Source organism: Ciconia boyciana, chromosome 6, assembly GCF_034638445.1.
Source record: "Ciconia boyciana chromosome 6, ASM3463844v1, whole genome shotgun sequence".
Classification (NCBI taxonomy): Eukaryota; Metazoa; Chordata; class Aves; order Ciconiiformes; family Ciconiidae; genus Ciconia; species Ciconia boyciana.
Genome location: NC_132939.1, coordinates 21,670,036 through 21,684,867, shown reverse-complemented (window position 1 = coordinate 21,684,867; position 14,832 = coordinate 21,670,036). Strand labels below are relative to the sequence as shown.

General features: G+C 40.3%; 1 protein-coding gene across 2 annotated transcripts in view; it reads right to left on the bottom strand.

The window, feature by feature from the left end:
- The window catches only part of LRP5 (LDL receptor related protein 5), a 166,550-nt gene that overhangs the window by 30,359 nt on the left and 121,359 nt on the right, over positions 1 to 14,832 (bottom strand). For both annotated transcript variants that reach the window (XM_072864750.1, XM_072864751.1), the window contains exons 9-15: positions 13,444 to 13,733; positions 11,162 to 11,388; positions 10,640 to 10,824; positions 7,503 to 7,826; positions 5,110 to 5,312; positions 2,589 to 2,800; positions 399 to 589 (exon numbers count right to left, since the gene is read on the bottom strand). In XM_072864750.1, the coding sequence (XP_072720851.1) occupies positions 399 to 589; positions 2,589 to 2,800; positions 5,110 to 5,312; positions 7,503 to 7,826; positions 10,640 to 10,824; positions 11,162 to 11,388; positions 13,444 to 13,733 (1,632 nt within the window). The remainder of the gene's footprint in view (positions 1 to 398; positions 590 to 2,588; positions 2,801 to 5,109; positions 5,313 to 7,502; positions 7,827 to 10,639; positions 10,825 to 11,161; positions 11,389 to 13,443; positions 13,734 to 14,832) is intronic.

Below are 14,832 nucleotides of genomic sequence, written 5' to 3'. Positions count from 1 at the left end.
GTTTTTCAAGCTACCTTGATTTACTAAGCAGTAAACTCCAGAGAAAGAAAAATTGAAGAGTTATGCAAACTTTTCAAACCATAAGGAAAAAAAAAAGGCACAGGGGACGTGATTTAGGGGTTCCATGACTGGCAACACCTATTTAAATCTGATCTTGCAAGAGCTGCTTTCAGGATATATCAAAAGTCAAATGGCTCTCTTGGAGGGTAGCACTCATTACAGACATGTTTATTGCAATCAGATCAAAGATGGGAGCCCACCAGCAATTGTTATCTGTGACTTCCTACATAGAACTGGCAACAGTGGAGACAGAAGTTAGGGGGTCAGCATCAAAAAGCATCAATGTGTCCTATACATATACACACTCAACTCCAAAAGTTGAACTGCATACCACATACCTGACAAGTCGCAGCTTTCGATGCGCTTCAGATCTGCATCCACCCAGAAAAGCTTTCCAAGTTTGTTGTCAATCACCAGTGCTACTGGTCGGATCAACCCAGTGGTAAAAAGCACTTCTCTCTCTGTGCCATCAAGGGCTGCACGCTCAATCTTGGGAGCTCGCTCTTGCATGTTGGTGAAGTACATGTACCTGAGAACAAAGACACCAGCTGCTTAACTGAGAGCTTCAGAAAGGAGGCAACTCACCTTTGCACACAGGTTCTACATTTTAAGTGGGAATGGTTTACACAGGGATGACTGCGGTGGCTGTTGCTCCCAGCCTCAAAGATCCAGATCTGTCAGCTGCAGAGCCCCAAACATTTGCCAACTGGCATATTGAGATAGCCTGAAATTAATAGCATTTGTCCTTAACACACCAGGCCATAAAATGCCTCAGCACTCAGCACTGCTGCGCTGGCAGCACTGTTCCTGCAGTGGAGGTGGGGGTTGTAAGAGACTAGCACAGACTTTCTGCAACCATCCTTGGGTAAAGCTGTCCCCATCTGTGAATCAAAGCCCAGCAGCTCTTTCTGACAAAAAATATTAACTGTCACCTCCCCTCCTTCTGGGTTGCCTTCCTCCTCAGCAAGAGGAAGTTCCTACCAAACTTGAGAGGAGCAAAGATCACAGAAGAAAGAACAACTGAGGATGGCATGTTCCTGATGTCTTAGTTCCGTGAATTCTTTATATCTCCTAAGCCAGTTCAGCTGCGAACAGCAGCAGACTCTGCCCTCCCCCTGTACAGGGAAAAAAGGGCTTGTGCACCCACAGAATGAACTGAGAACTCCCTCAGGGAAAAGTCCACCATTTTTTCAGTGGTGAATAACACAGGCAAACTCCCTAATACATGGGGCTACATTGCTGCATAGCCTTTTGTGATGGCACAAGGAGGAGAGGCAGCAGTCAGAACGTGCAGCCAAGGGAGAGGTGGAGGGAAGGATTTCTGGAACTAAGGCAGAAATAGTTCAGTACACAGATCACTCATTCAGCTCTCCCAGGTAGTCACAGTGTTCAGCATAGTCTCTCCCCCATCTTTTCCTCCTTTAATTTAAAAACAGATTTATCTTTAAATAATTTGAAAACCTGACTAGAAAAGTCGAGTTTTAGAGATCAACAAACCCAAACTCCCATTTTAATGGAGAAAGCAGATAAGCTTTTATAAATACAAACTATGTCCAAGTGACTTAGTCCCAATAAGATTAGAATCTTTCCTCTAATCCCTCTCTCCCCACACCAGCTTTTGAACCGTGGAGAGTACACTCAGTATTGTGTAAAATACCAATCCTATAAATGCTCCAGAGAGTCTCTGGGTACTACTGTATCCACACAGTTACGAAATATTGTCATTCAACATCTGCCAAGCACATGGTAAGCCATTTAGCAGTAAATTGGGATTTAAGCATCTAACCCACTTAAGAGAACAGTAAAGGACCATCTTTGACCTCTAAGAATGAAACTACTAACCACTTGAAGTGGAGATGGGCTCTGCTGAATCTAACCAAAACTGCTTTGCAGCAAAACAACATATTTTCTTCCTGTAGGGTATCACTCTAGCGCATCCTACCTGTTTTAATTAATTTCAGAAGTTTTTGAGATACACATCAAGGCAGAACTAACTTAAAAATGTATAGAACATAAGGGGTTGGTTTGTTTGTTTAACTTTATACTATTACATCAGCAGGAATAGTTGTATCATATGAAAGATCCCTTTTTCTTCCTGGAAACATTTGTTTTATGTTATTTGATTTGTTTTATGAAACATTTATGAGCCAGATCCCCAGCTGATGTAAACACAGTGTAAACTCTCCTGCTTTTCCTGTTAGGTGGCAGGGCTGTGCACTCACGCAGCAAACAGGATAAGGTGGTTTTGCTTTGCTTTCCCTACCTGGGTTAGTTCCTCACTATAACCAACCACATGGCTGTGTGAACGTCTAAGTCGGCACACCAGAGAAGGCAGTAAAGGAGAGAACAGGAAGAGAAAGATGGATACCTTTAAAAGCCAGAATTGGACAAGCAGTCACCTACGTCCTGAACAATTAAATATGCAAAATTTCTCCTTTTTAAAATATACAGATGTAACACAAGATTCATACATAGAGCTGACATACATCCCAAGAATGCTCTGTACAAGGTACAGAAAGGAATCTCACCCTCGCTCTGCGTTCACTACAATGGCTCTGGGCTTGTCGTGATCCCCTCGCAGCACCATCCCAATTGACTCGCCGTTCAGCCTGTGGACATTAACTGAATTTGTGGCCTCACAGGTCCAGTACAAGGTATGGCTGTATATATCAATGCTGAGGTCATGTGGCTGCTTCTCTGGGTTCTGGCTTTGGTTTGGAGTAGTCATGACAGTGAAAGGCTGCAAGACAACATATGGGGAACAATTTCCAGTAATTGTTCTAGTTATCGATTGAAGAACATTGATTGCACAGAAAGCATGGTTTACCTATCTGACTGTCCAGAAACACCTAAAACCACCCACAAGGAAACCACAAATACAAGAAATGTGATAAAGCTTAACAAAAAAGGATTTGATTCAAACTGTGGATTAGAGGAAAAACATCTGGACAAAATCTGTAAGATTATGCAAAACTCCCCAGAAAGCAGTTGTGGGGCCTCCTGTAAGTACAATTAATAGCAGGAGACATAAGATAACAATAGTGAATGGTTATGCATGGAACAATCTTGAATGAAACAATGCAAGAAACAAGGCAGCCTTCTGTCCAGACCTGCACTGTTATAGAGTCAGCTGAACAAATCTCTATCTGTTGCCGAAGTCTCCTTACTCTATTATTTGTAGTGTAGTACATATCAAATGGCTACAGCTCTGCCTCACACCCATACTAACAACATTACCTTCTGTCTTTATGATGGACCTTACAAAACGTGACATTATTGCCAAGTTCCTGGAAATAATGTTCCTGCCAAGTTCCAAGTTCCTTCCTCAACCCCTCCCAATCTAACTAATATACTATTTACTACACTTTTTAACTCTATGTTGAATACTAACATAGACTTCAATACTTCATTTCTATGAACAGCACTAGAGCATATAAAAAATCCCTAAAGGAAAATAATCTTTCTGTTGTCTGTTTAATGTTACACAGACTCCACTAGTGTACAGCCAATCCCAGTGCTGTTGGTATAGTAATACTGCTGGCAGGGCTCCCAACATCAAAGTAGCCTTCAAAGGTGACTGCTTCTGGTGACATGATAATGGTGAGGGGAAAGCGATGGCTTCCTTAAGTGTCCTAATGCGGTGCTCCCAATCCAAAAGCAAAAACAGTACCAGAAAAAGTTCATATGGGTCAAGAAAGCTGAAGACACCATTCCATGCTCAGCTTAAGTCAAATGAATTACCCAACACAGCATTACTTGTGAAAGTTATATTTCCACAATTTGCTTTTAAGCCACCAAGTTCTGCATAGTGATATACAGGCTTTTTTCTTTTTATATAAAGCTTTATCCGTGTTTTGTCTTGACAGTGTGCCTAGAAATAAAAAGAAATCATTCTTTTCCTGAAATCAAAGGTAACTTTACCAGCTATGAAATTCATATGTATCATCTGCAAACACCATGATTTAGCAAAATTATGTAAATATAGTTAGTGAAAATTGGAAAGTCAAAATTTGCAGGGGATCTGCATCTTCAAAGCTGTGTGACCAAGGTAGAGGAAAACACAGAGCAAATGAATCTCCATTGCAATTTGCACCTAGCAAGTACCAAAGAGAAGCTAGACTACAACAATTAGCACCTAGCATAATCCCAAAAAGCAAGAGCAAAACTTCTTCAAAATTCACCCACAACCAGCTGCTCATCCCAACATACATCCTCCCAATCATAAAAGAAATGGCCAAAAAATAAAATTGTCATCTCTTCCTTTAAAGGAAACCGTAAAACTTCTCAGTCCCTAGATGCATGAAGAGACCAGTCCATTTCCATTGGTATCATGTCATATTGTTTAGATACGACTGCCCAAGAACTAGGAAAATACTAACTTGCCCATTCTCCATTTCGTTTCATATTCTTACTCAAACCATAGTTTTTAAAGAATCTGTTATCTTGACCTGGGAGTTAAGCTACGCTAACACAAAAGACTGCCTGGAAGAACAGTATGCTTCCACTGTTTTGTGAATAACTAGTGCAAGAATCATGTCCCCAGCTCAGTAAAACGATTAAGTATGTGGATAAGCCTATCCCTATCTGGCACAGCAATCAACTCTACATTCACTCAGGGTTTAACTACAGCTTGAATAGCTGAGAGTTTTCATTTTGAGAGAGCTTTACAATGATGACAATATTATCACACAATTGTCACGCACAATATTGATTTTAGAATACAATTTATCTGTCCTGAGTATAAATAGTGAGTCTGCCTTACTTCAGTGCCCATCCGTAACTAAAGATTGCAATTCAAGGCTTATAGTTTCAGATACATGTTATGTATTACATTCTATTACACTTCTTTGTGTATAAATTAAAATCATAATCCTAAAAGCCTTCAGTAATTTTCACATATAAATAGAATATACATGAGTAAGTGCTGGCAAGAGTAAAGTTTAAACCGATGATTCCTTGGTGCAGGGGACAGAAGGGGGAAGTCAAGCATAAAGTACACAAAGCACACAAAAAGACCGACACAAAACTATATACACCACGTAAGCTTGCCTGAGTGCCATCATCTTTGGCTCTTTTTATAATATTCTGACGTCCATCCACCCAGTAGATCAATTTATCTAAGGGATCATAATCAATAGCCTTGACATTCCTTAGACCATGCATAGGCAGGATGATATCTGGACTTTGCTGATCATCTGGTATCATCCGGCTGATTGCAGATTTCTGGCTAAACAACAGGAAGCTGGCAGGGGCTGAAACAAGTCAAAATAGAATGCATAAGAAAATGCAACTCACACGGTCAAAAATACACCCACACAGAAGACAAAGAATATTTAGGACAAAACCCCAGAGAGACAATTATATTCACAATGAAAACTAAGGTAATTCATCATTGGAGACTTTTTCTGTTAAGTTGAAAATGTTTCTTTGTGTACTTCTGGAGGGTAAATGTGCACACCCTCACCCAGAAAGTATTTCCTTTTCATATTATAAAATAACTATGTTCCCCATGTGGAATTTAAGTAACACCTGTTGACAGTGGGCAATACACAGTCACAGGTTTTCCTGTATTATCATGGAATCATAGAATCATTTAGGTTGGGAAAGACCTTTAAGATCATCGAGTCCAACTGTTAATGTAGCACTGCCAAGTCCACCACTAAACCACGTCCCTAAATGCCACATCTACACATCTTTTAAATACCTGCAGGGATGGCGATTCAACCACTTCCCTGGGCAGCCTGTTCCAATGCTTGACCAACCTTTTGGTGAAGAAATTTTTCCTAATATCCAATCTAAACCTCCCCTGGCATAACTTGAGGCTGTTTCCTCCCATCCTATCACTTGTTACTTGGGAAAAGAGACCAACACCCACCTCACTACAACCTCCTTTCAGGTAGTTGTAGAGAGAGATAGGGTCTCCCCTGAGCCTCCACTTCTCCAGACTAAACAACCCCAGTTCCCTCAGCCACTCCTCATAGGACTTGTTCTCTAGACACTTCACTGCTTTGTTGCCCTTCTCTGGACGCGCTCCAGCACCTCAATGTCTTTCTTGTAGTGTGGGGTCCAAAACTGAACACAGTATTTGAGGTGCGGCCTCACCAGTGCTGAGTACAGGGGGACCATCACTTCCTTAGTCCTGCTGGCCACACTATTTCTGATACAAGCCAGGATGCTATTGGACACACTGCCGGCTCATGTTCAGCCGGCTGTCAACCAGCACCCCCAGGTCCTTTTGCGCCAGGCAGCTTTCCAGGCACTCCTTCCCAAGCCTGTAGCACTGCATGGGGTTGTTGTGACCCAAGCGCAGGACCCAGTGCTTAGCCTTATTGAATCTCATACAGTTGGCCTCAGCTCATCGATCCAGCCTGTCCAGATCCCTCTGAAGAGTCTTTCTACCCTCAATCAGATCAACGCTCCCACCCAAGTTGGTGTCGTCTGCAAACTTACTGAGGGTGCACTTGATCCCCTCATCCAGATCACTGATAAAGATATTAAACAGAACTGGCCCCCATACTGAGCTCTGGAGAACAGTGCTTGTGACCGGCCACCAACTGGATTTAACTCCATTCACCACAACTCTTTGGGCCTGGCCACCCAGCCAGTTTTTCACCCAGCACACCTGCCCAAGCCATGAGAAGTCAGTTTCTCCAGGAGAATCCTGTGGGAGATGGTGTCAAAGGCTTTACTGAAGTCCAGGTAAACAACATCCACACCCTTTCCCTCGTCCACTAAGTGGGTCATCTTGTCATAGAAGGAGATCAGGTTAGTCAAGCAGGACCTGCCTTTCACAAACCCACCCTTTCATCCAGTTAAAATTTCCTTATATGTTACTGTGCCAGGAAGCCTGAAGCTTTGTTGGTTTATTTTTTTTCAAGTCAAGAGTCCATGTTCTATTCATCTGCTATTTTTACTAGAAACTTAAATTCTTATTGGACAACCAGGGAACTGGCAGGCTCATAATATCAGACGCAGGGGGAAAACAAACTTATATGAATTTCAAGTGCATGTGCATGTTGCTCAGACTACTTAGGAGGCTGTTTTATTGCATGTTGTTTTTGCTTACTTCATTAAACACTTAAGAGAAAAAGACATTTTTTGTTTAGAATTTGTCTTCCACCCACCTACACAGTTAGGTATGGACTGGGAAAGCTTCAATCACACAGCTGAATTACCTAGAAAGCACTTCTAGTAAAACAAGACAGACCAGACTTGACAGCACTGGTATTTCTAAGATTTGAAATACAAATCTTCAGCCCTAATTCATGTCATGAAAATGGACATAAAACTCCATACTCTGGCCTCATATTTAAAGATCACCTTTAAAGCCAGAACCTTTGAAATGGACTTGTGATATCCCCTCCCTTTCTATACTGAAAGGGATCACAAGCACCTGGGAGCCACAAGCACTGAAGAATATAGTAGCAAACAAAAAGGCTTACAACTACAGTTCCTGCTGTTGGGATCCAAGGTATAATGAGCAGCACAGCCACACCTAAATCCATTTGGTATGGCAAGGCACAAGTGACCACAATGGCCATTATTTTGCACACAATCATTCAAGCCATCCTGACGTGAAGAATGGAAGACCAATATATCCATCACAAAATCCAGATGGCCCTGAATAAGTGTCCTGTTCTTCCCACTGGTCTTGTCTGCTCTTTCTATGCTGTGAAGATTCCAGTCTGTCCAGTAGATGTAGTCACTGTATTGGGTTAATCCGAATGGATGAGGTAGATCATCTGCTATGATTTCTCGTTCTTGTCCTGCAAAAATAAGGATAATCAACTAAAGGACAATTCCCAAGTCATGAAATGAAGAGTGTGGCTGGCATCAAGAAAAAGTTTTTTCTTCCCTTTTAAAAATAAAACCTCATTTCCTAAGTCAGCATCATGGGATTCATTATTAAGCAGTATCTGCTCAAGATGTAACCACTTGCATTGAAAAACCTTATCCTGATACCCTCCTGCCTATAGAGCAATTTGAAACTGTGCCAGTGTGTTGTAATTTAAATAAATACTACTCTATATGTCTCATGCTTATCATCCCAAATAGATATTGGAAAATATATTCAAGAATACTATCACTCCAGGAATCACTTAGGCCAATAAAAAACCCAATTAATATGCATGAAAGCAACAACATACCACAAACGTGAGATTCACAGAGAAACAGCTATGAGAAATTATAGTGTTTCACTCAAGAAACACAAAAATTTTGCAGTTCAATTTAAGATACAGCTACCCCAAGAGATTAGGAAACCATTTGTTTGGCAGAAATCCCAATACTCCCACAATCAGTGGCTCAGTTAGCAACATTCACAACAGATTTAACACCTTCTAGAGCATTAGATGGCCTCTACCAGAGATGCACTACTAAAGCAGATAAAGTCTTACTGTAAATCACCTTCCTAAACATTTTCAAGCATAAACCTCTATGAATCTCTGCCACTTTACATCAAATGAAGATGTAGCCTTCATCAGCATCATCTCGTCCTGCCTCAAACATCCAATGCTAGATTCTGCAGAACACCTAGTTTTTCTTCCCCTGCCCTACTTTCCATCATGCCCTCTCCCATTTGGACAAGACTGGAGAAAGAATGAAAAACCCAAAAACTAGAACATGAAGCCATTTCCCTATAAACCACCAGAACTAAATATAGAGGCAACCTTCCCAACTACTTTTAGGCATCTAAAGTGTCCAAGTTAGGGGCACAGATACCCTACACGCTCTCAGGTATTTCGTAGAGCAATTCTGGTCCACAGTGATGAATTCAGGGGATAGGCTCTTTTGAAGGAAGCAGATAAGCTGTCTAAATGAATTTTGATAGTTGGTAGATGGAGGAAAATCTCCCAAAAGAGTGACTTTTTCCTGCTGGGTAATGTTTATAATGCCCAAGATTAAGCTGGGACAGCATTCATTTATCCACTTAAGAGTGCTTTATTCATTGCTGGTGGGGTAGACGTTTCTATCAGCAACACTCACTCAGATCTCTCCTGGCAAGGAGACTGGCATTGCATAACATAGGCCAAGTCTAATAACATTTCCTTAACTGATGAGCCCACTTGCTAGAAGTCTACCTGAGTCTTTATAATCTGCTAACTGAAAAGATACCATACAACATTGTTAGCTTCAGCGCTCATCCTTCTATGTTCTCACCACAAATAAACATTAACAGTAGGTTCAACTTTAGAACCAGTTTAATTTACCACAGATGATTTCAGTATTGTGTTTCTTCTCAATGCCACAATCAGTTTCTAGTTCAAGCTTGCCTCCGGCTATTTTGTTTCTCCAAGTATAATGCAGGAGCTTAGCGAGAGCTTTGATAGATCATGCACTCTGCGTGGAAAAACCCCAACTCTAGACAGAGAAACAATCTTACTGCAATTTCTAAACAGTAATATCCACTCACTAGCTCTCATCCCAAAGCAACAAATACAAGAAATACAAAATCAGCAATAGCCTCAGAATCCAAAACTGAATCGCTTGCTGTTTTCCTGAGCTTAGTAAATTCTCTATACTCTGAAGATATGCACACACAATAACATCTTAAAAAAAAATCTCACTCTAATGGCAGCTTTTCACAGATTAAAACAAACAAACAAAAAAGAGTTGCAGGGAAATTATACATGTCATAAATCAGAGCATTGCTGTAACAATCCTGTATGAGTTAGCTTAAATACCGTATGTTCTGCCACATAAACTTTGATTTTTACCTTGGAATCCCAGGAGCATTAATTCCCACCTCACAAAGGCCTCGCCTTGGAAATGGAACAGGGATAGGATGTCAGGTCAGGAACTTCTGGATTCCATTTCTGATCCTATCATTGATTAACTGTGTGGTATTTGGAAACTTATATAAACTCTGTTTTCTTAAAAAGAAATTCATACGTGCCTCAGCTGAAACCTTGAAGACCATTTAATATTTACAAAGCATATGGATGATACAAAAGCTCTATGTCAGCTGCAGAAAACAAAACTCCCTTCTTTTATCCAGTTAGGCATCATGTCAATACCAATGTGAAAGTTTAGTAAATCTTAGCACACCCCTTGTATGTATAAATGAAATTCCAATGGAAGATATGAAAATGTGTAAAGTTGTGTACAAAACATGGTATGATACACTACAGAAGTAACTGCACAACCTTTCAGACTGCAGGAAATGCAAGCAGTATTTTGGTTTTGAACTAATACAACTAGTCTAAGGCTGGAAACAGAGATAATACTTCAACAGAAAATTAGTGTCCAGACTGAAAAGTCAGGGGTGGTTTACCTATAAGTTGTCCTCACTTTGAGAAACTCAAAGGTCATCTCTGCTTTGGTAAAACACAGGCAGTTTCATACCAATACAGAGAAATGACATCATATCTGACCATCATTATAAATCATCATATGGTTATTAATTTAGGAAGCTTTTTTAAAATCTCCTTAAACATTTAACTCTCCATTTCCTCTCATAAGAAAAATATACACGCAGATTTAATATCAATTATGTTATTCCAATTTCATATTATTCAATTGCTTTACTATGGTTAGTGCATATTTCTGTACTGGCTGGTGTAATATAACACTAGATTACCTAGCATATTTGATGACTCAATCATGCTTGTGTCTAAGTCAGTCCAGTATAGCCTTTGGTCCGCATAATCAATAGTGAGGTCATTGGCACGACCCACTTTATCCACCAAAGTGATGCTGTTTGTTCCGTCCATATATGCTCGAACAATCCTAGGTTTACCTCCCCATTCAGTCCAGTACATGTATCTGCAATGAGAAGAGGAACAAAAAGAGTACAACAGCTAGGAAAGATTGTGTTTAGCTGCATGCTTTCATTTTTCTAAAATTATTTTAAGTTCTTTAAAAAAGGAAAAAAAAAGGAATAACCCATGTGGTTATGTGCAGTATTACAGTACTCCTTTTTTAGACAAAGGCAGAAAAATATGATTGACAATTCTTAATTTTTCATTGTAACCCATAGGCCTGTGGAGCGTTTATCGTATTTTCAAAGACCCTGAAGAAATGGAGCTATATAAGCTGCCAGTTAACTTGTCATGTACAAGAATATGCACACAAAGCTTTGAAAAACAACACTGTGCCTTACCCTTTGGTAGGATCAAGAGCCAGAGACCTTGGGTTGTCCAAGTCCTTCCACACAAGGACCTGCCTATACTGTCCATCCAGGCGGGCTACTTCAATGCGATTGGTTCCAGTATCTGCCCAGTAGAGGTTCTTTCCCATCCAGTCTACAGCCATTCCTTCAGGATAATCTAGCCCAAACTCAATCACATGTTCAACAGAGCTCCCATTCATGAAAGCTCGGCTTATGGTCTGGAAAACAATTGTGTAAAAATATTACACTGTTTACAGATACCCCACTGAAATAAAAAGAAATAATTATTATGAAGTATTATGTGTAAAAAGAGAAATTAGTAAAAAAAATTGGCCAGTGTTACATTTTTTTAAATCAATTTCTGTTGTCAAAAAAGATATAGCAATTCATAGGATAAAAAGACCTGAATTTTCAGAAAGCTAGTGGTTTCTGATGATCAGTCAAGACATCTTAAAAGGATATGATTTTCAGAAAGCACTATGTATCTGCAGATTCTTCCTTGCCCCTTCTCCCTCTCTTCTATTTGCACATAAAAAGTTTTTTTTTAAAATTACTTAATTTGCTGTAATGTTTTAAGTCTCAGAGACGCATCTTAATTTAGAGAAATCTGAATTAAATTATTTCTCATGAGCAGTCACCTGGAGCAAGTTTGCTGATCCCATCTACATTTTAGTTATGCACACTCAACAAAACAAGTCACAGGGCAAGGACTGTGTACATATAAGCCACTCCTAACAAGGAGCACTGAAACAACCCCCAGGTAAATCATTGGTAACTTCCAGGACCAATGTACAATTACCCACCCTTGTTATCAGCACTAAGCAATCATTCTACATGCCTGCTAATATTTCAGCTATTAATTTCTTAATAATTTGATAAATGAGTATCAGGGTAAGAGACATTTTGCATTTTTAAAGCTAAATGTCAAAATCAGAAATCATGTAGTATATTTTTAGACGTATAACCCACATCTCAGAAAAAGTATAATCCCTTTTTGAAAATGAGTCCTCATATAACCAGAGGCAGGGGAGATCAGGGAAGTGGTGGTCAACAAAAGAAAGGGAGATGACCATGGGACCATCTGAAGTTACACTACCTGCTGCTAAGCTGCAGGAGGCAGGGGGACAGAGGGAATGAAAACCCAGATGTGCTGAAACATATGCTGATACGTATGTGAAAATACAGTATGCTGGATAATTCAGGAGGCCACAAACAAGTAAAATGTTTTCCAGTTCTGCATTGAGTGAGACTGGGATCTATGCACTGATGCAGCTGAAATAATGTATTTTCCACTACAAATGGTTAAGATGACCATAGCTCCAGCTCTCCACGTGCTTGCGTGAGATTTATTTAGTAACGGTGTCTGCAGTACGCTAATTTATTGGTCCTGTTCCAGAAGGAAAGGTATCCACACCACAAGCAGCACTGTTAACTCTGAAGCACAACCCTCATTAATCTTCACAGAGAGGCTATGGAAACTGCACGTGTGCTGCAGTCACTAAAAGTGAGCTTTTCCCTATTATGGCTTAGGCACATTGGCAAGGAAACTTTGATTGCTCTTGGAAAACCTATTAAGAGGCTAAACAGAGGAATTCAGTTCCAGTGAAGTGAATCTGTCATTTTCTACCATTACTTAATTAACTTCAAAAAGCAAAGTAACACTTATGAACAGCATAACATTCACTTTAGTGTGTACCTGGATGTGAACCAAACATGACACAGGAAATGTCAAACTCCTGGGGAGCACACTGAGATAGAACTGGGGGCAGCTGGGGGCTTAACACAGTGTGGAGGGGACTTGACAAGTTCCCTGGCCTTTTCTGTGGCAAGCTGGAGCCACAGACTAACAGCAACCAATCCGAAGTTCACTTGCCAAATGTTAATATTGAGTAAGATTGCCTTCCAAGTCAAAACTGGAAGAGGATAGAAAGCTCAGAGGGTTGCCAAGATCAATGTTTAAATTACTGTACTATGTGACACAAAAACAGCTTTTCTACAATAGATACATATATGGATGCAACACATGAAGCATCCAAGACTTAGGCATTCAGTATGAGCAGACACACTTTGGATTTTTATCTGAAGCAGGAAGATGCCTGTCACCCAACTGTGCATTCAACAATGCAATTGTCTTCAGCTCCAAGAGTCTCCTTAGATGCAATTAAATGACAACATTAGCAACTGCAGGACAGATCATGTAACAAGAGACCTTTGTTAGATCAAAGTAACTGCTCTGTGGCTTTATATTCAGGGAATTCACACATCAGTAATACCTTCAAACTAACATCCGTCCAATAGATTCTGTTATCAGAGACATCAAAATCCAGAGCAGATGCTTCCTTGACTCCAGTAAGAGGAATAGCAACATCATTATTATTGGTTTCAAGGGAAATCCTATGAATTGCCGCTCTGCTTGTGAAAACTAAGAAGGCTTCAGGAATGATGCAAGTCTTCATGTCACTCAACAGCTCAAGGCCAATGGGACAGGCACACCTGGTCTCCTGGGGTGTAAAGAAACAGAGATGGCTGCAGCCTCCGTTGTTCTCTGCACATGAATTAGTTCCTTAAAAAAAATCAAAACAAAACAGATATTGGTGCATTGTGGAGGTAGGGGGGAAAGGGGAGGGGGGGAGGCTGAGCAGAAACATAGTGTAATTATAATTTTTCAAAATAAGTTAACACTATGGGTTGTCAACAGGGAATTCTAAAAAAAAACCAACAACATTCAAAACTGTTTCTTTCTTTCTACCCAAGGATTAGGAAGCTGGTCCTATCCCTCCTATAGTACAAATAACAGCTACAAACAGCTAGTTTCCCCAAAGATTAAATTCCTTTACTGAAGGCAGGTAGTTACATACATGTTCAGGTTGGTTATTTTTGGCCAAGTACCACATCTTTGTATCTCTTTGAAACCATCAGTTTTACAAATGTTCAATGATACAAAATGGTGAGAAAAAAGCTGGATAACTGCAGTTCTTTCCCAGGTGTTTAATTTAAAGCTGAGAAGATTCATTAGCAGAAGCAGTTCCAACAAGATCACCACAATCTCACACTTATTTTTTCGTGTGAACAACCATGACCAGATGGGGAGGGAACATGGAGGGGAAAGTAAGGACCAAAAGATAAATGACTGCCTTTGTCCATCTGCTGGAACCAAGGACTTAGGTATTTAAAGACTGTTACCACAAAAAAAATAATCTCCAAGATCAGTCTCAACCAGGTTTCTTTTAATTTTCCCTTTTTAGGGCATACATATTTCAGACTGATGCCGTAACGTGCAGCTTGAGGATTTGATTATCCTTTAAGTAAAGCTTCCTGAAAGGCTGGAAATCCATGTACTGGCTGGGTGTAATTTGACAACCTACTTTACGTGATTCTGTTGCAACTATTCTCAGTAATTTTAATAGCTGAACATACTGCTATGTCCAGACTCAATGTTCCACGTAGCAGACAGATCTGTGGTGAACACGCACCTCTCATGAGTTACTACTGAAGCCAGGAGGTCCTGTGACATACTCCTCTGCAAGAATGCTAGTAGAGGACCTAAAACACTGGCTGCACCTTTCAGAAGATGCAGCGGAAGAACATGGAGCTCCAGCTGCTGATCCCATGCTAAGGGCAAGATTTAATTGTTAAGATTTAAGTACGATTTAGGTGCTAAA